General features: G+C 32.0%; 1 protein-coding gene across 16 annotated transcripts in view; it reads right to left on the bottom strand.

The window, feature by feature from the left end:
* Window positions 1–20673, bottom strand: part of LOC140668221 (glutamate-gated chloride channel-like) — a 185448-nt gene that overhangs the window by 58121 nt on the left and 106654 nt on the right. For 8 of the 16 annotated variants that reach the window (XM_072897031.1, XM_072897033.1, XM_072897034.1 and 5 more), the window contains 3 exons: window positions 13583–13753; window positions 11884–11972; window positions 5458–5610 (listed from right to left, as the gene is read on the bottom strand). In XM_072897031.1, coding sequence (XP_072753132.1) covers window positions 5458–5610; window positions 11884–11972; window positions 13583–13743 — 403 coding nt within the window. In that variant the 5' untranslated portion in view covers window positions 13744–13753. Of the gene's footprint in view, window positions 1–5457; window positions 5629–10311; window positions 13019–13582; window positions 13754–20673 lie in introns of those variants that run through there. The other 8 variants (XM_072897039.1, XM_072897041.1, XM_072897044.1 and 5 more) reach the window with 5 other exon arrangements.

Below are 20673 nucleotides of genomic sequence, written 5' to 3'. Positions count from 1 at the left end.
AGATACACATATTACTTTGAAGTACTTTACTGATATTTTTAATTAAATTTGATTTTATCTATTGTTATTTATTTTATTGTTTTTCTGTTGAGATTTTATATATTTTTGTGTATCTTTTGGTGAAGAGACTTCAAGTTCCTGTTATCGTTATTTTGTTAATTTAAATAACATGATTTGTATGCAAATAAACACAAATATTAAATTCTTTTAAAAATTAATAGACAATTTTCATAAAATTTAACGATTTTTATTTTAAATCAGTTAATAATAATAAACATTGTTGCATATTGAAAATGACTTTGAAATTCATAAATTAGCGTGTCATGCTAGAAATGTAAAATTCTATAAAGATGTAAAAAAATAATTGTTAGTTATATGGATAAATCTATTAAAAAGAAAATTAAGATTATTTTTCATTTACACTTATAAGAGTTTAAGAAGAAAGGAGTTTTTACAATGTTTAAGATAAGTTTTTCCTGATGAAGATATTAAAAAGAGAAAGTGTGAAGAAAAAATCGCCATTTTTTTTGCATAAAAGGGACCTATAAAACATATTTCGCTATTTTATTTGAAGTTGAAATAAAAAAGAAAACAATGTTTATTTAACCAGGAAACTTAGGGAAATGTAATTTTAGAAATAATAATAAATGTTTTTAAAAATGTATATAAAAATATATAATAATAGCTGTGCTTGAACGTTTAATAAAAGATGAAACGTATTAAAACAAGCATTGCATATTTATTAATTTATTAATTTAATTCTACATTTACGAAATTGTATAGAAATTTTGTACATACATATAGGTGTCTTATTTTAATTTAACCTCTCCCTCAAAACATTTTTTATTTTTTATAGCAAAAAAAATGTTTGCGACAATAATTGTACAGTTTCAAGAAGGATATTAGATAGTGTCATTGGTTTGAGTTTGGATAGTCGTTTGAAGATCACGTGAAGGTCACTTTCAATTTCTTAAATGGAAACCTATCTTTTTATTGTATATTTTTATAATTTACCTTGAGAAATTTTCAAAACGCTGTAATTAAGTATTTTCATTAAGAACTTTTTGAATTATAAAGCTTCCAAGTTTCAATATTTGGATACGAAATATTTTTTGAGAAGTTGCAATAAAGATTAATTAAATTTTTCAATTGTAATTTTATATTTTATGACTAAATGAAATTTTCCACTTAAACTAGAATCATTAATAAAAGCAGAAAAAATCTATCGATTTATATATACAACAAATTTTTCTAGTTTTACTTATTTGAACAATGACGAATTTTAAAGAGTGTTTTATGCGAAAATGCGCCGCTCTCATATATAAATTTACAATTAATATTACGAAATAAATATACTCAAAATGAAAAAAATTTGTTAAAAACTCCGCAGTAATTTGATAAGCACATACTATCTGTGGTTCTAATCGTTATGAGGTGTTGCATTATTTAAACATAAAAAAATAATTGAAGAAACGACTCATCAAAACTTTTACAGTTTGGACAAAATAATTGTCCATATTAAAACGCCATGTTGACACATGTGTATCGATCGATGATTTGACATATAATTGATTATATGTATAATGGATTAATTATAGATATTATGATTGATATGTTAAATCACCAATTGATACATATGTATTAATGTATATCTTGATGTATACTGCTATACCAAGGAGGGAATGCACTCATCAAATTACCGCGGAATAATCCAGTTTATAATTTTTATGGTTATGAGTATGTTTATTGAGTACACAGAAAAAAAGAATATTCTTATTTTGACAATATCTTTAGTTTCAAAATGTAAATCTTGAAATGAGATTATATTGGGTTAAACAAAGAAAATTTGCTTGGATGAAGACATTTTATACAGTTCAATCGAGAAAAATATATTCTTGTTATTTAAGAATAATTTTTTTGAATGGAGAGGAAAAAATGTTGGATAGAAAATAACACATGTCCAAATCGAAGATTATAATTTTCTCAGAGTTAAAATAATTATTTTATTCTTGAAATGACAATTGTAATATTGAAATAAGATTATAATATTGTCGAAATTTAAGATTTTTAAATTCTTCTAAGAAGATTATAAATTGTTGCGAATATATGAAACAATGAACGCGTTCATATGAGTATATAAGTTTTGATTTAACACTTACTTTTTTTCTGTGTATGTAATATAAAAGTTTATAAAATATATGCCCTGTGCACGATTCAAATTTCGCGGAAGAATTAATTTCTAAAGAAATTTTACGCATTAACATCCGCGCATGGCTCTCATTGCCAAGTTTATAATTATGTGTTTGTAAATATTGGAGCCTTATTTATTTCGAATTATTAAAGTTTATATTCATGTCATCTTGACCGTTAGTATATGACATTCCTTTAACTTCAATATATTTTGTTTCGTTGAAAATGGAAATCGTGCGAAACGTTTGTATATAATTAATGTATACTTTTTAAACATTGTGTATTATAACAAAGTAAAAAAAAAATTTGCGCTGTATTTACCGCGCCTTGGCTTTTATTTGTCTTTTTTTTCTTTAGTAATTATTTTTTTTATCATATATATAAAAATCAAAGTAATTAAAGTAAGTAACGAGTGTAATCTTTTATACATATTTACCAAAGCATAATTATAGGAAGTTAGTCTTTTATATTTTTTAATATAGCGAAAGTATTTCACACACATTTAAATATATTATATCTTATTCATGTAAGAAAATTTATATGCGAATGAGCGAAGTGTCAATAATATCTAAGCATATCATGAAGTCAGGAGACATGTAATAAATGAAAAATGATTTATGATGATTACAAAGTGAGAGGGAAGGTCCGCTGCCACAACTAAACATACACATCACAAATCACAGTCCCACAGACACGAGCTCATAGTACCAATCATGTATATATCTTTTTTTTAATATTTATATTTTCTTTAATATTAAGATTTGTAATAATTATAATTAAACATCGAATATATTATCATTCCTTAATAGTTTAATAATTATATTATTGTTAATGTCTTATTTATTTATTTTTAATTATCCTGGTATGCATGTATGTATATGAGTGTACAGATATATATATATATATATATATATATATATATATATATATATATATATATATATATACAAGATGTCCCCGAATTGGCGGATCAACTCTCGTGGGTAGATAGAGCGTGTTAAACTGAAGAGAAAAGTCTAATATCATTTTACTAAATTTGCAATAATTAATGAGATATAAATTAATAAAGATGGGCCAATACGTGCCAGGATAAGCGCGCGGCGCGAAGAAACCTCCTACTTGTTTCTTGATACTAAGCGCGCAGCGAGACAGTAGGCGGAGCGCTGTACAACGGACGTACAAAGGGGGTACTGAAAGAGAGACGTACAGTGCGTTCTGCGTTTATGTCTTGCCGCGCGTCTAGTATCAAGTAACAACTGGGAGGTTTCTTCGCGCCGCGCGCTTATACTGGCACGGATTGGTCGATCTTTATTAATTTATATCTCATTAATTATTGTGAATTTAACAAAATGATATAAGATTTTTTTCTTCAGTTTAACACGCTCTATCTACCCACGAGAGTTGATCCGCCAATTCGGGGACACCCTGTATATGTATATATATATATACAGGGTGTCTCAGAATGACCGTATCACCTCTCGAGTGCAAATAGAGCGGCTTAAATGGAATAGAAAAGTCCTGTATCATTTTGCGATTTTCGGAATAATTATTGAGAAATTAATTTACAAAGATCGGCAAATCCGGCGCGAGTATTAGGCCGCTGCAAAAAAGATGGCGAGAAAGACGGCCCTAAGGACGGTCGCTAAGCGCGCGTGGCGTAAATAGGCGCCATTGCCTCGCGGTTACCAGGGGCATAGACGAGAAGCGTTGATAAGAACAATAGATTAACGATTATTATTTAGCGACCGGCCTAGCGATGGGCCGTCTTTCTCGCCATCTTTTTTGTGGTAGGCCGTCCTTCTCGCCATCTTTTTTGCAAGCGGGCTAATACTCGCGCCGGATTTGCCGATCTTTCTAAATTAATTTCTCAATAATTATTCTGAAAATCGCAAAATGGCACAGGACTTTTCTATTCCATTTAACCCGCTCTACCTGCACCCGAGAGGTGATACGGTCATTTTGAGACACCCTGTATATATATATATATATATATATATATATATATATATATATATATGGCTAAAAGATATCTAAAATGCTAAAACTATATGGCGAAGATTAGGTCAACAATATGTTTCAATTGTTTATTAATATTACTAATGCATTCGAGAATAGTTAGACATTGATACGTCAATGATATTCTTAATGTGATTTTTCTATTTCAATTAAATCAACTTTTACTACACTTTAATAATAAACCTTTAAAAACTGGATAAGTTTCTTTATTGACATATTTTAAAATTATTTATTTAGAATATAATATTAAATATATATATATCAATGTGTAATATTCTAGGAAAAAATTAAGACAAATTGCAAAAAATAATTTTTCCAGTTTCTAAAAGTTAATAAATTTTGAATATAATAGATTGGATATGTAAATAAAAATTTATAAATGATCTAAAATTAAATTATCTCTAACCAAAAGTTAGCAAAACTGCAAGTATAACACCTTTTTAAAAAATAAATCACAATGTTTAATTTATTAATATAATTAAATAAACTTTGATGTATATTATACGAGACATATTTGTATGTATATTACCTGACCGACCTGTAAACCATCGAGAAAGATCGATACGCACGTCCCATTCAGTACTCCAATTAATTGTATATCAGCTATTTATTTAATTAAGTTTACAATTGGTTATAATTACAATGTTAGCGATTATTTCCTAAAGTACAATATTTTGATTATTTCTTATTAAAAAATGGTTTTCATATAGAATCAGATTATTTTCTAACTAAAACTAAATTAAAATATATGTAGATATAGTAGTTAGAAAAGTATGTACCAAATCATAAAATATAGTGTTACTGTTTCCTTTAAATTTTAGATTTTAAAACTTTTCTTCAAATTTTGTGTCTAAACTTTGTTAAAATTTAAATTTAATTTATGAAAATTTAATTACATGCTCTGTTGTATGTATAAAACAATTATTATTATTATTGTTCTTATTATTATTTATTATATTTGTAAATAGAAAAATATGCATCAACATATAAACAATAATATCAATATTTTTCTTTTTTACAAAAAATATTTTCTTATAATCCCTAATAAGTTTAGTAAGTAAATTTGTATCTAAAGATTCAATAATATAAGTCATAATATTTTATGATTCTTTTAATAGAATCGAAAATTGAGTTAGTACTGAATAAGCTGCGTAGATCAATTTAAGTTGATAAACAGATCATGATAATGATGAATTAACTTCAAGTAAATGATATTAGGTAGTAACAAGAAATAAAATTTAAAGGACGGACCGCGAAGGTGAGTGCGAAGGTATTGGTGCGACGTATAGTGGTTATTGTTCTGGTTCTTGTTCTGGTTCTCGAGGTCGTTAGAGAAGATCGACGACTGGTTTGTCAAGCCGGTAGTGTCACCAGGCCATCGCATTCCGCAGCAGAAATCAGCATCTGTAACACCCAACAGCTCTGCGCACGTCTTATCCTCACTTTGTGCATTCTTCGTCTATTCCATTTAAAATTAGATTCTTCATCTATTCCATTTAAACCGTACGGTTTCAAAAAAGTCGGTTAGGATAACTGAGATTTGTATTCTCTATTTTTCACTTACGGCTGGATATTGATTTGTACAGCTTATATTTTTTATTCAATGTAGAAGACAATTTTATAGCTTATTTCAGATTATGTATATACATATGTATCTCTCTCTCTCTCTAGTCCATTTCTTCCATCATGTATTATATACTCTTAATTAATATGTAACTGTGACGTGTTTGATAGGTATAAGGTATAATCATGCGACTGTTTATGGGAAACAGTGTTCTTAAGAGTAATTGTGAGAAGAGAATTGTGTAAGTTTTCCAGTGTATATGTTTCTATGACACCAAACAACCCTTGCCCACGTCCCATCCTTTTACCAAGTATAACTTTTCACGAATTTTTTACAAAATTATTGTTATCCTGTTATTTCTCTTAAATTATTTCCATATATCTATACTCTATATACTTATATACATAAATACAGGGTGGGCCAAATAACCTGTGACAGGCTATTTTCTCCAAAACTATTGAAGATATGGACTTGAACTTTTTTTATTTTTACATATAGGAAAATTTTTTGGGAGGACTTTTAGGGGGACAAAAAGAAGGTACCCCTTATCTTTTTAATTGAATGGGGTACATATTTTAAAATATTTGGGTAGCTTTTATCAAATTAACAACATTTACTTGAAACATTTTTTTTATTTTTGTACTGTTAAGGAGTTATGAAAGATTTCAATTTGATTTACAGGATACATTTATTGATGTACTCTAAGTTATTTCAACCTTGTTTACAAACATGTTCGGCATTGAGAAGGTAATTTCTTTTCAAAATATTAACAAATTTGCGCTTAATGTAGAGTAACTAGAGAAATAAATGTACAATGTAAATTATCAGTATTTACATGAAGTCACTTTATTAAATGTTCAAAATGGTGTCCCCGAGCTTCTAAACACATGTTAATGCGTTTGCGAAGATTGTTTCGGGCCTCAAATTTCACGTCTAATCTACGACAGAATTTCCATTGTAACACTGACAACTAAGTGGAAGAAATTACCTTCTCAATGTTCAATTCAAACATGTTTGTAAACAAGGTTGAAATAACTTAGAATACATCAATAAATGTATCCTGTAAATCAAATTGAAATCTTTCATAACTCTTTAACAGTACAAAAATAAAAATAATATTTCAAGTAAATGTTGTTAATTTGATAAAAGCTACCTAAAAATTTAGAAAAAACGTACCCCATTCAATTAAAAAAATAAGGGGTATCTTCTTTTTGTCTCCCTAAAAATCCCCCCAAAAAATTTTATTACGCGCCAAGTAATCAGCCCCCATGTGTCATTTAATGTAAAAAAAATTCAAGTCTATATCTTTAATAGTTTCGGAGAAAATAGCCTGTCACAGGTTATTTGGCCCAACCTGTATATATATATATAGGGCATTCCATACGAAATCGATCACTTTTTTCTGCGAACATTTTTTATTTGCTTCATTTTTTTATGTTTTTGCACTTATTGAAAGTAGTTTCCACGATTTTTATCTCCATCCATACTCGAGTTACAAATTAAGAAAAGAAATTAATAAAAAAAAATTCAAATAGTTATTACTTTAAGAAGAATAAAGATATTGGCATTTATCAGGTGGTATTTTTTTTGTTTTTGAATGTAGTTTCCGAAAAAAATATTGAAAAAATTTTTAAAAATAATTTGACATCGTTTTAGTCAATTTTAATCGAAATTATTTTTTTTTCCTTAATGAGACCCCTTCGATTTTTTTCTAAAAAATTGATGACATTTTAGACTTAAATACAAAATTTTTGAGCCATGAACGAAGAGGGGATTCATATACCTTTGATTTTTTAAGACCATTTTGTGCAATTTTTTTTTCTAAAAAATCATTTTTTAGTTTTTTACATTACTCTGATAAGAAAAGGAATTTATAGACATAATAAGTACTCATTCTAAAATATTAATAATAGAGAAAAAAATATTTTAATATTTTTTAAAACTATTTTTTCGCTGTTTTTCTCAAAAATAATGTTCATTAATTTCTTAGATGACTCCTATCGAAAAAGAAGCTTTGCAAATAAAAAATTAATTAAATAACATTAATTAAATAAAACATATTTTATTAAAAAATAATAACTCAATAACATTTATTTTTTAATAATTTAAATAATTTATTAAAATAATTAATTTATTTTTTTTTCTTTTTCTTTGTTTTCTTGTGTTTTTAAATATTTCATAAGATTTTACATTAGTAGATTGAGAAAATCCTTTAACATTAATAATTCCATAAATAATAAATTCCATAAATAATTAATTATTCAAATTATTAAAAAATAAATGTTATTGTGTTATAATTTTTAATAAAATATGTTTTATTTAATTAATTTTTTATTTGCAAAGCTTCTTTTTCGATAGAAGTCGTTCTAGAAATTAATAAACATTATTTTTGAGAAAAACAGCGAAAAAATAGTTTTAAAAAATACTAAAATTTTTTTCTGTATTATTAATATTTTAGAATAAGTATTTATTATGTCTGTATACTCTTTTTCTTATCAGAGTAATGTAAAAAACTAAAAAATGTAATTTTCGAAAAAAAAATTGCACAAAATGGTTTTAAAAAATCAAAGTTATTTGAATCCCCTCTTCGCTCATGGCTCAAAAATTTTGTATTTAAGTCTAAAATGTCATCAATTTTTTAGAAAAAAATCGAAGGGGTCTCATTAAGGAAAAAAAAATAATTTCGATTAAAATTGACTAAAACAATGTCAAATTATTTAAAAAAATTTTTTCAATATTTTTTTTCAATAACTACATTCAAAAACAAAAAAAATGACCACTTGATAAATGCCAATATCTTTATTCTTCTTAAAGTAATAACTATTTGAATTTTTTTTATTAATTTCTTTTCTTAATTTATAACTCGAGTATGGATGGAGATAAAAATCTAAAAAAAATCGTGGAAACTACTTTCAATAAGTGCAAAAACATAAAAAAATAAAGCAAATAAAAAATGTTCGCGGAAAAAAGTGGTCGTTTTCGTATGGAATGCCCCATATATATATATATATATATATATATATATATATATATATATATATATGTATATATATAAAACAGCCTAATATATATATATTAGACTGTTCCACAACTGGTGGCATAAAATTAAGAGGTGATTCTACATGATAAAATAAGACAAAAATCAAGAATAACAAATTGCGATAGAGGCTTTGTTTTTTAGTTATAAATATTTGAAAATTTGCGTGAAAGGTGTCCAAAGCATGGCAATCCGCAAAATTTTTGGCATGGCTACATTGACTGAATCGCTCTCAAAATACTCTGTGACCTAAAAGTATGCAGCAAATTACCAAGTTTTAGATACCTTATACACAAACTTTTAAATATTTATAACTAAAAATGAAATCTCCATAATAATTTTGTTATTATTGATTTTTGTCTTATTTTATCATGTAGAATCACTCTTTAAATTTTGTTCCACTTGTTGTCAAACACCCTGTATATATATATATATACATTGGGTAAATATGCATAAGTACTACCCCAAAGAAAACTCAAATTTTTTTATTGTAATCAACAAAACTAGTGCAAAGATAGTATGTACAAATGTTTTTACGACAGCGCAAGTCTTTCTGAAGAAGTTATGACAATGGAGAATACTAAATACGATGTATTAAATGGAAACATAAAACTACGCATACTCGGTCCTTCACATTTGTTTACAAACATATATATTAACTGGAATCCCACACATACACAAGGGGGTGCAAGGGGGCCTTCGGCCCCCCCTCCCGCACCTACTCCGTTCATCTCGCTTCGCATGTACGTTGCAAGTAAAGCAAAGTTTATATGGGTTTGCAACTTTTTACGTGAAGTGAGGTGGACGGGATGGATGCGAGAAGGGGGGCCAAAGGCCCCCCTTGCCCCCCCGTGTGTGTGCGCGTGCATGTGTGCATGTGTGTGTGCGCGTGTGTGCGTGTGTGTGTGTGCGCGCGTGCGTGTGCGTGTGCGTGTGCGTGTGCGTGTGCGTGTGCGTGTGCGTGTGCGTGCGTGCGTGCGTATGTGCGTGTGTGTGTTTGTGTGCGCGTTTGTGTGCGCGTTTGTGTGCGCGTGTGTGTGCGCGCGCGTGGTGCGTGCGTGCGTGCGTGCGTGCGTGCGTGTGTGTGTGTGTGTGCTGCGCGCGCGCGCGCGTGCGTGCGTGCGTATATATGTTACGAAAATATTCCTTCGTTCATATTTATATTATTCTATGCAAATAAAAATTAAATTTATTAGTACTTGAAATTCGCACACACACACACACACACACACACACATATGTCGAAATTGAATATTAATATTTGAAAGTCGCAGATCTCATAAAAAGACTTGCGCCTTCGTAAAAACACTTGTACGTACTATCTTCGCACTAGTTTTGTTGATTACAATAAAAAAATTTGAATTTTCTTTGGGGTAGTATACTTATGCATATTTACCATATATTGTATATATATATATATATATATATATATATATATATATATATACAATATATATATGTATTAACTCAGAATCTTTAATATTTATAAATTATATACAAATACCATGCTAACAGAGCTCTGTGAATCGAGGGCACTCCACGAAAGAATCAATAAGCTGTGTCATCATGCGATGTATATGAAGCTGTTCCACTGATGAAGTCTGAATAATGTAATCTTCGTACAGTTGGAGAGTACACTTCGCTTCTTAGATATATCCTTAAACCACTCATTCGGTTTATGCATTTGTAGTCCAATTTTTCTTTCAACCTTGATTTAATCTTTGATACTTATTTATATGCAATTAATATTAAATTATATGTAATATAAAATTACAGAATTCTTCATATTCTTGTAGTAGTTAAACGTAGTAGTGTAAATGCATGTGTAATGTTGGTGAATTAAAATTTTAGTTTATTTTTCAAAAGAATGAAAGTAGAATAAGTCAAGAATTTGAACAAAGTTATTAAAATAGAAAGTTTTTTAAAGTTTTCTTTTATATACATCAATGTGCATTTGAATATAAATTACATATGTTGTTTTTTATGTGTGTCTAAAATTATTTTTCCGTTAACTTGCTTAAATGCCGAAATTGATAGAAACTGATAATAATAATAAATAGATTACTAGAATCTACTTCGCATATTGCAACATATAATGGTGTTGGAAACGTGTCGCTCTTTGACAGATAATAATAACTAGTTGCCGATAATTATTATCACACACATAAATGCAATTGTTATTATTAGTCACATCTGCGATAAATAAATCATGTCATTAATAACGCGGACGTTGTAGCTTTATGAAACTATATTATCATCTATAAGTTTATCAGCTATATTATCATCTAACGTTTCTTAATCAAATCGCGAGCCCACTTACATGAATATAGCTGACGCACATTAAAGAATGTCATTATTTTTCTGATGGATTAGTCAAATTGATACACCATACAATGATAAAATTTTTTAAAATTTAATTTATGATTGTGATAGATGGAAAGCGGAAAAGCCTCAAGTTACAAAAAGATAGTCTGATACTTCCTATAATATATTAGAAATTAAAGAATCCTCATCTTACTTTTTTGTGGGATATGAGAAAAAGCTATAAAGTGAAAATTATCGAATAAAACATACGTCGACAATTAATACTTATATTTCTTAATTAGAAAAAAATCGAAAAAATAGAAAAAGCCGATGTTGAATCAAATTTTCCTTAAGCTCAAATCAATTTAATAAATTAACGAAAGAAATATTCAATAGTTTTAAAGATGTATATCCTAGTATTGGAAGAAAATGTATATTTTTCTCATGAACACAAAATCAAAGAAAGAAAAAAATCGCTAATTTGCCCACTCAAACACATCTTTCGTTTGAATCGCGTCTCGCTTTCACGAATGTCTTATTTTTTTCCTCTTATATATTTATATATTTCTGTTATATTATTCTTTATATTTTCAGAACAATTTACAGAGAGTACCCTTACGATGAAGGGTGAGCAGTGAGCTGTGGTTGTGTGGTGCTGTGTGGTGGTAGCGGTGCCGATGATGTTCGAGGTGCTCTGGATAGTCGAGGGTCATTGGATACAGGTTAGGTTGTAGTCGCCTTCATGGACAATGGGATGGGGGCCTCAGTGTACCTTGGACCGGGGGCAGAAGCCGCTTGTCATAACGCGTCGACAGCAACAAGTTGTCCAGAATTTCCTTGTCCGACTTGCCCTCTTCGAAGCTGTAACACAACGCACTGTAGATACATCCAGAAGAAACATAGCGAGCACATGATGTGTAGAGTGAATTTTTCCGTGAACTTCCAGCAGGTAGCCTTCCCTATCTCGATATCTCGAAGATTGTTTTGTTTGATTATGATGAGTAACAAACAATATTACAGTATATAACAATTTGATAAAAATAATAAAGTTAACTCTTTGAATTTTAATGAAGAAGAAGCGGTAGCTTTAAAATTAAAAGCATCAATCTTCGAAATGGTCGAGGTTGACTTGATTAAAGTTTCATTTAACATTCTAAATATGAAACATATCGCATTCGTTTGAGATGTATATGTATGTATGTACATAATAAAAAAATCTACTAATTTACTAAAAACAGATGCAGCTGTCTAAAGCACTAAACTGCATCTAACTTCACTGTGTCACATATTATAAAATACTACCAGAGAACTTGTGAACTCACCACTGGTCTACTTATGCTAATACATTCGATGCAATAATACGATCGAAACATTCGTAATATTGACACTCGATTTATTTCATCACCAATCATTGATCGCGTAATGACATAAAAGACTGATCATTCTATTCTTTCATAAAATCCTAGATTATACAGTTCTACATGCAGAAAAATCGTCGTAATTCTCATCTCGCTCTCTTCGATTAAGATTTCGACGAATAACAACGAATTTGTCACGTAATCAATTACAGACATTTATATAGAGCGCTTCAAAGTAGGAAGAAAGAAAATATATTTGTCCGTTGTGCATAATGTGTCAATATAGTATGTAGTTGTGTACAATATATTGCGCATTAATTGTTGTATATGTAAAAATTAGATTATTTATAGTATCACTGATAATATAAGCCATTGGCAAAATAGTAAACAAAATTTATTTAAATGTATGTAATTTATTGTGTGTGTGTGTGTGTGTGTGTGTGTGTGTGTGTGTGTGTGTGTGTGTGTGTGTGTGTGTGTGTGTGTGTGTGTGTGTGTGTGTGTGTGTGTGTGTGTGTGTGTGTGTGTGTGTGTGTGTGTGTGTGTGTGTGTGTGTGTGTGTGTGTGTGTGTGTGTGTGTGTGTGTGTGTGTGTGTGTGTGTGTGTGTGTGTGTGTGTGTGTGTGTGTGTGTGTGTGTGTGTGTGTGTGTGTGTGTGTGTGTGTGTGTGTGTGTGTGTGTGTGTGTGTGTGTGTGTGTGTGTGTGTGTGTGTGTGTGTGTGTGTGTGTGTGTGTGTGTGTGTGTGTGTGTGTGTGTGTGCGTGTGTGTGTGTGTGTGTGTGCGCGTGCGCGTGCGCGTGCGCGTGCGCGTGCGTGTGCGTGCGCGTGTGTGTGTGTGTGTGTGTGTGTGTGTGTGTGTGTGTGTGTGTGTGTGTGTGTGTGTGTGCGCGCGCGCGCGCGCGCCATTAATACAATCTTTCTTCCTCTTTAAAGAATGAAATGTGAATGTTCTACAGCAATACAATAAGACTTAGCTTCTCGTCATTTTTACTGTTCTTCTAATATTATTTTCTTTTTAAATTTCTTGAAATTGTAAAAGTAAATTGTAAAATAAGGCGATCGAGAAGCTAAGAGACGATTCACATAGCAATTATTGTTTGTATGCAATACGTACATGTCTTCAGCACGCGCAAGAGTGACGAGAGTAAAAGCAAGTGTAAGGATACAGAGGAAAGTGAAGATGAAGGAACTCGCAAGGGAGGTAAGAGACAGCGAAAGGATGGACGAGAGGCGGCCGCCACCACCCGCACACCGCCCTAGCGCCACCCAACCCATTCTATGTCATCTGGAACAAAGAAAATAGCATTTCGTGTCATCAACAATAAAAATTATCTCAACTATTGGATTATGATTTTTTTGTTTTAGCAAAAGTAAGTCCAATTAAACAGAAAATCACGATAACGTCAAAGTAATGTCACAATGACAACAAAATGATCAAAGTTAGTTTTTTAGTTATATTTTTCATCATCTTTTAATGTTATTTTGATATTATTGTGCTTTCTGTTCTGTTTGAAAAGTTTTTCAAGAAATTTATTACTAAAAAAGAAGTTGAAGCAATTTATTGTAATCACTGACAATCTTAACTACTTTCTAAGAAATTATCGTTCAAAATCAAAATATCTTGTAATGATTAAGATTGCGATATATTTAATTATTTTATAATATTATTAACATTATGATATAATAATATAATATTAAATAGACCTAAAAAATAAAAATTTATATGAAGACCAAATTTAATTTCAGTTTTTAATTACATACATATATACATATATTGTGACGGTGACTTTTTTCTCGAATGGTAATTATTAAGAATTTAATTATTAAGAAATTATTTTAAAAGTGAGTAGAGGCCGGTGGAATGGCCCGCGGCACACCTTCGGCACGATTACGTCTTCCGTACTACAATAAACTCTAAATTTTTGGGCGTCAGACGCAGAAATCTGCCACACTAAAGTCTATACCAAAAAAACAAAGATGAAAGATATAATTGCGATGGCAACTATTCGGCTTCGCTAGCAAAACATACAAGAAATTGTGAAATTGTTTAATGTAGTAGAAAAAATAAAAAATAAAATTAAACTGATGTTAAAAAATTTATTTTGGTAATTATTCAGAAAAGCTGCCTCACCTCAGATTTTGATCAAAATAGGCTTATTCGACGCGTTTTGGCTCGAAACGAACGAATCTGGCAGAGATAATCGTCGCTCTGCCTCGGGAACCGAGATATTAATTGTTAAAAATGACAGATTTCACGGTTAGGAAATCTGTCATACTGACTGAATCTAGTGATATGAGCATGCGCTGCGGTCACGCACACATGCGTTTTAGTAACTTAGCAGCACTGTGCACGAAATTTAAAGAAATAAAGTGCACAAACATAACTACGTATTATAACAATGCATGACAGTATACGTTACAACAATGCTTCGACTATACGACTTTGTGCACATAACATATTCCAAAGAAAGGTTAATAGATTTTTTAATCAAACATGGTGTTCTAGCAAACACAATTACGTGTGATAAGTGTGGAAATGATCTAAATATTGATAAAGAAACATTAACATATCGTTGTCGAAATCGATATTTTATAAAAGATGTGCATAAAAAACGTGTCTCGAAGCAATTCAACTTTTACAAAAGTGCAAAAAAAGGTATTTGGTTCGATAAAAATCATCTTGATGTGGATGTCATTTGCAAAATCATGGCATGTTTTTTAATGCTACGACATCCACGTCAAAATGATACGCAGGATGAAACTGGTGTATCACAGACCACGATTGTTGACTGGTTCAATTTTTGCCGAGAGGTAATTATTTTAATATTTTATAATAAATATCTGAAAATATTTTGAATATTACAGAGTAATATAATTAAAATATCAATATTTCTAATTACAGGTCTGTGTGTTCTGGGCCCACAAGCATAGTGAGAAATTTGGTGGCCCAGGACGTATAGTGGAAATAGACGAGGCAAAAACTGGCCACCGAAAATATAATCGTGGTCGTTTGCTAAAAGGTCAGTGGATTTTTGGAGGGTACGAGCGAAATACAAAGAAGGTTTTCATCGTTCCAGTTGAGGACCGTACGGAAAAGACGCTCCTGGCATGCATCAAAGAATGGATTATGCCAGGAACGACTATGTCAGATTGTTGGAAATCGTATAATTGTCTAGACAATGAAGATTTTCAACATCTGACAGTAAATCATTCATACAACTTCATCGATCCTCAAACAGGTAAGAAATGTTTGACATTTTCTAAACATATCTTCATAATTTTGTACGTTTTATTATAATATGTTTAAATATATTTTTAAAATTTACAGGCGCACATACACAAAATATAGAGCGCGTTTGGAGAGAGGTTCAGGGAAATATTCCAAGATATGGACAAAAATCCGACCATGTTCTTGGATATTTGTCCGAATTTCTTTTCAAACGCGCCTATAGCCGTCTGGAACGCATTGAAGCCTTCTTTGATGTTATTGCTGAGATGTACCCTCCAGGACAGACTTTCTAGGACCAGTCAGATTCATCCTACGATGAACCAACACCAAGTACCAGCACTGTTTAGACACGTTTTTTATACACATTTTTTATAAAATATTGATTTCGACAACGATATGTTAATGATTTTTTATCAATATTTAAATCACTGCCACACTTATTACACGTAATTGTGTTTGCTAGAATACCATGTTCAATTAAAAAATCTGTTAATCTGTCTTTGGAATATGTATAATATTTTATATATATATATATATATATATATATATATATATTTATTTAATATATTATGTATTATATATTTTATTTTAAATATACTTTTATATATTTTTAAAATATCTTTGTTTTGTTTTTAAATAATTTATATAAAATGAATTTCATTAAATTTACATTTTAATTAATATTAATATTAAATATTAAATCTACACGAAATTTTAAATAAATCCTTTTTAATTTTAATATGTAAATTTTTTTTATGTTGCTATGCAAGTTGCAAACCCATGTGGAATCGTATATGCATTGAAAAGTACATGCTTAGATAAGAGTGTATAGAGGGACGGGGCGAAGCCTCGTCCCCATAAAATAATATAACAAAACTTGAGAGCGTAGAAACTACCAAGGCTGACAGTACTGTGTGGAAGTGTCAATGCTATTTTCCTGAAAAATCACATGCTATTTGACTGAAGCGCTGTTAGGCAAATGGCTCAATGAATCGTGCATCGATGCATTCAGTATTTTATTTTGTAAGATTATGAATAAAAAATTATAAATGTAGTGTAAGAGTTCGGACATAGGTTGAATTAAGATTTTACGCCGACTCTACATGGGTTTGCAACTTGCATAGCAACATAAAAAAAATTTACATATTAAAATTAAAAAGGATTTATTTAAAATTTTATGTAAGTTACTAAAACGCATACGCGCGTGACCGCAGCGCATGCTCATATCGCTAGATTCAGTCAGTATGACAGATTTCCTAACCGTAAAATCTGTCATTTTTAACAATTAATATCTCGGTTCGCGGGGCAGAGCGACGATTATCTCTGTCAGATTCGTTCATTTCGAGCCAAAACGCGTCGAATAAGCCTATTTGGATCAAAATCTGTGGTGAGGTAGCTCTTCTGGATAATTACCTTTTATTTTAAAGGAGGATAGGAAATATGTTGATTTTTGATAAAAAATGTAATAAATGAAATATAATATATAAGCTCTTTTTCAAATTTCTCAAAGTTAATATATATGTATAAAAAATTATATTGATAATAATTTTTTATTAGAATAACTTAAAACATTATTATTACACTAGCAATTATCTTCAAAATTTCTTTAATTATCTAAATACAGGATGGGCCAAAAGTCTGGATAGACCTTGATAACTTTAAAACTAGATAAAGAAATAGCATAGAAAAATAGAAAGTTGAAACTTTAAAAAATGGGATTATAAAAGCTATCTTTTGATCAGGTTAAATTATGTTTGACCAGGGTGGCACCTACCTCGAACCTTTATAGAACAACAGAAATGGTGGCTTAAAAAATCTTAAATGGCATGAAGGGTCGAATAGGTACTCATTTGAAAGTACTTTTAAAGATGAAAAAATGACCTTTGAAAGCATTCATTGCAATCTTCCAATCCAGAGTTATGGTAACGTGAACAAAAAACTGTTTTTTACATTAACTAAGATTTACGATGAGGACGAATATTGCGTGTAAGAAGAGGGCAAGTATATGTATGTATGTATGTGTTACACTAGTTATTATACTAGTAAATATTTAAACTGTTGACTTTGTCCAGTTTGACAGTGAGCATGGCCATCTTTATATCAGACCGCGGCAGCATAGATTTGACATTGCGTGCCGGCCGATTTAATACGAGTCGTCGACGACAAAAAGGTCTGTAGTTTTTAAATATTCGGCTGTAGTTCCGAAAGAGGAATCTATTGAGGGCGTATGGAATAACAACGAGTAGCAGTGATATCTGAATAGACAAACTTGCGTATATTTTATCTGTTAAGAGTACACGACGATGTTGTTGAATAATAAGGAAAGGGTACAGTGCTGCCACATGTAAGTAAGAAAAGTAACTAAGAAAAGACTCCAGCCGTGGCTCTAGGGATAATGATACCGCGAGATTCAAATCTCCAACACTCCCCTTCATTGGGCCTAAAGCTTGTCCATCCCTAATAATTTTATGCATTTATTATGCTTGCTGCCAGTAAAACCTTTGGTTAATACATCCGCTGCCATATCGTCTGTCGGGGTATACTCTAATTTGATGAGCCCTGAACTCAACGCTTCACGTACGAAATGGTGTCTAATATCTATGTGTTTAGTATGAGAGTGAAATACTGGATTTGTTGAGCTTCTGAGCTCCAATATTGTCACACATGACAGTGACATCTCCCAGGACTTCCAATCCAAGTTCCTTCAGGAACTTGCGCAGGTATATGTCTTCTTTGAAGGTGTCACTGATTCCCATATACTTCGGTAGATGATAGTGCCACTGTCCGTTGCTTTCGCGATTCCCAAGTAATACAACCGCCAGCGAGAATGAACGCATATCCAGTATATGATCTGCGATCGTCGGGGCAACTTCCCCAGTCTGCGTCAACAAATCCGACAAGAGGTTGTTTGTCAGTTGATTCGTAGGTAATGGCGAGATCCAAAGTAGCTTTCAAATAACGCAGCACGCGTTTAGCTGCAATCCAGTGAGCATGTCGGTGACAGTCGTTGTAACAGCTTAAATAACTGACCGCATGGGTAATGTCCGGTCTTGTACCCATGGCTATGTACATCAAAGAACCGATGAGCTCGCGATAGGGTACTTTATTATTTCCTTTGTCGTCCATAGATATACTTCGACTCAGTTTTGTGCTAACATCCATAGGGGTGAAGACGGTCTTGCATTTGGTCATCCCGAAACGTGCCAAAACATCCAGGATAAATCCTCTTTGATGAATGGAATATCCGCTTTTATGACGAATAAACTCTATCCCAAGACAACAATTTACGTCACCAAGATCGCGGATGCTAAAAACTTTCGAGAGGTTTTCTCCAATCATCTTGATGTCGTCTCTGCTTTTTGATATAATCAATATGTCGACGTATGCTACGACCAGCATTAGGGCTCCCCCTTGATTGGTGAGTACACACAGGTCTGAATTTAACGGTGTGAAGTTCAAGTTTCGCAGTTCTTGATCTAGCCTCTTGTGCCATTGACGTCCAGATTGTTTGAGCCTATACAGCGCCTTATTGAGTCGACATACTTTATTTCCATGTTCTATATCCTCGAGCATTTCTTTGGTCTTTCTTTTGATTTTGCTGTTATTCCGTTCAGTACGTATAATCTGCTTTAAGGCCTCCTCGGTCATCTCGGGAATCTCCATGAATATTTCTTCATCCAGATAACCATTGAGATAAGCGGCCGTTACGTCAAACTGACGTATGATCATGTTGTACTCTGATGCGATCGCGATACGAACCGAGCTTAGTCGAGCTACTGGGGCAAGTTTCACTGAAGTCGATTTCTGGACGCTGGGAGAAGCCACGTGCCACGATTCTTGCTTTTCTACGCTCCAACGATCCGTCAGATCCATATTTGTTGCGTAATATTATTCTGCTTCCGATTACCTTACGGTCGGCAGGGCGATTCACAATGTCCCATGTTTCATTATCGATGAAGTTTCTCATTTTGGAACCTATTGCTTCGAACCATTCGTGAGAATGAGGACTCGAAATTGCCTAACCAAAAGGGATTTTAGCTAAGAACGCTTCATGACCGTAGTTGGCTTCGACGGTGCAATACTGTTTCGAAGGTCGTCCCCTCTTGCCTGTTTTGATTTTTCTCGGTCTGTCAGGGCCCCTCTTCAACATCCCGTCTATCTCGATCTATTCTTCGGCACTTTCGTCGCCATCGTCGCCATCTGTGTGGGACTGTTCTACATCCTCTTCTTCGTCCATGGGGATGTTGTCTGGGATTGTTTTGATTAGGGGAATGTCGATCTTCGGTATATCGTCCTGTGTTCCCGGCAATAGCGATCTCTGGGATGTGAACGTCAAAGGAGATGTGTCCTCCAGGAACTTCACGTCTCTCGCTGTTTCGATTTTTCGTTCCTCGGGAATCCATATACGATATCCCTTCGATTGTTCCGTAGCCTAGGAAGATCCCGCTTTTCGTTTTGGAATCGAATTTCCCTTTTTGAGAGGTTCGGTCGAGAACAAAAACTTTGCATCCGAATTCTCTGAAGAAATCTACGTTTGGTTTTTTTCCATGCCATATCTCGAAGGGGGTCTTGCCGTCGAGTGATCTGGAGGGACATCTATTTCTGATAAAGTTTGCAGTCATAACCGCTTCGGCCCAAAAAGAATTTGGCAGCCCGGCTTGAATGAGTAGGCATTTGGCCATTTCCACCAGAGTTCTATTGCGACGTTCTGCCTTTCCGTTTTGCTCAGGATTTTTGGCCACTATTAAGCGTCGTTGAATGCCGTTTGAGTTCATGAAATCATTAAATGAGTTATTCAGGTACTCTGTTCCATTGTCGCTTTGTAAACATTTCAAGAACTCACCTGTATGTTTTTTAAATAAAGACTTTACCTTCTTGAACTCGGTAAATACCTCGTTCTTCTTATTCAGGAATCGTACCTCGCACCAGCCGGAGTGATCGTCGATGAAGGTGACGAAATATTTGGCTCTCCCTAG

This window comes from Anoplolepis gracilipes, chromosome 7 (assembly GCF_047496725.1).
Source record: "Anoplolepis gracilipes chromosome 7, ASM4749672v1, whole genome shotgun sequence".
NCBI lineage: Eukaryota > Metazoa > Arthropoda > Insecta > Hymenoptera > Formicidae > Anoplolepis > Anoplolepis gracilipes.
This window is presented reverse-complemented; position numbering and strand designations above follow the sequence as displayed.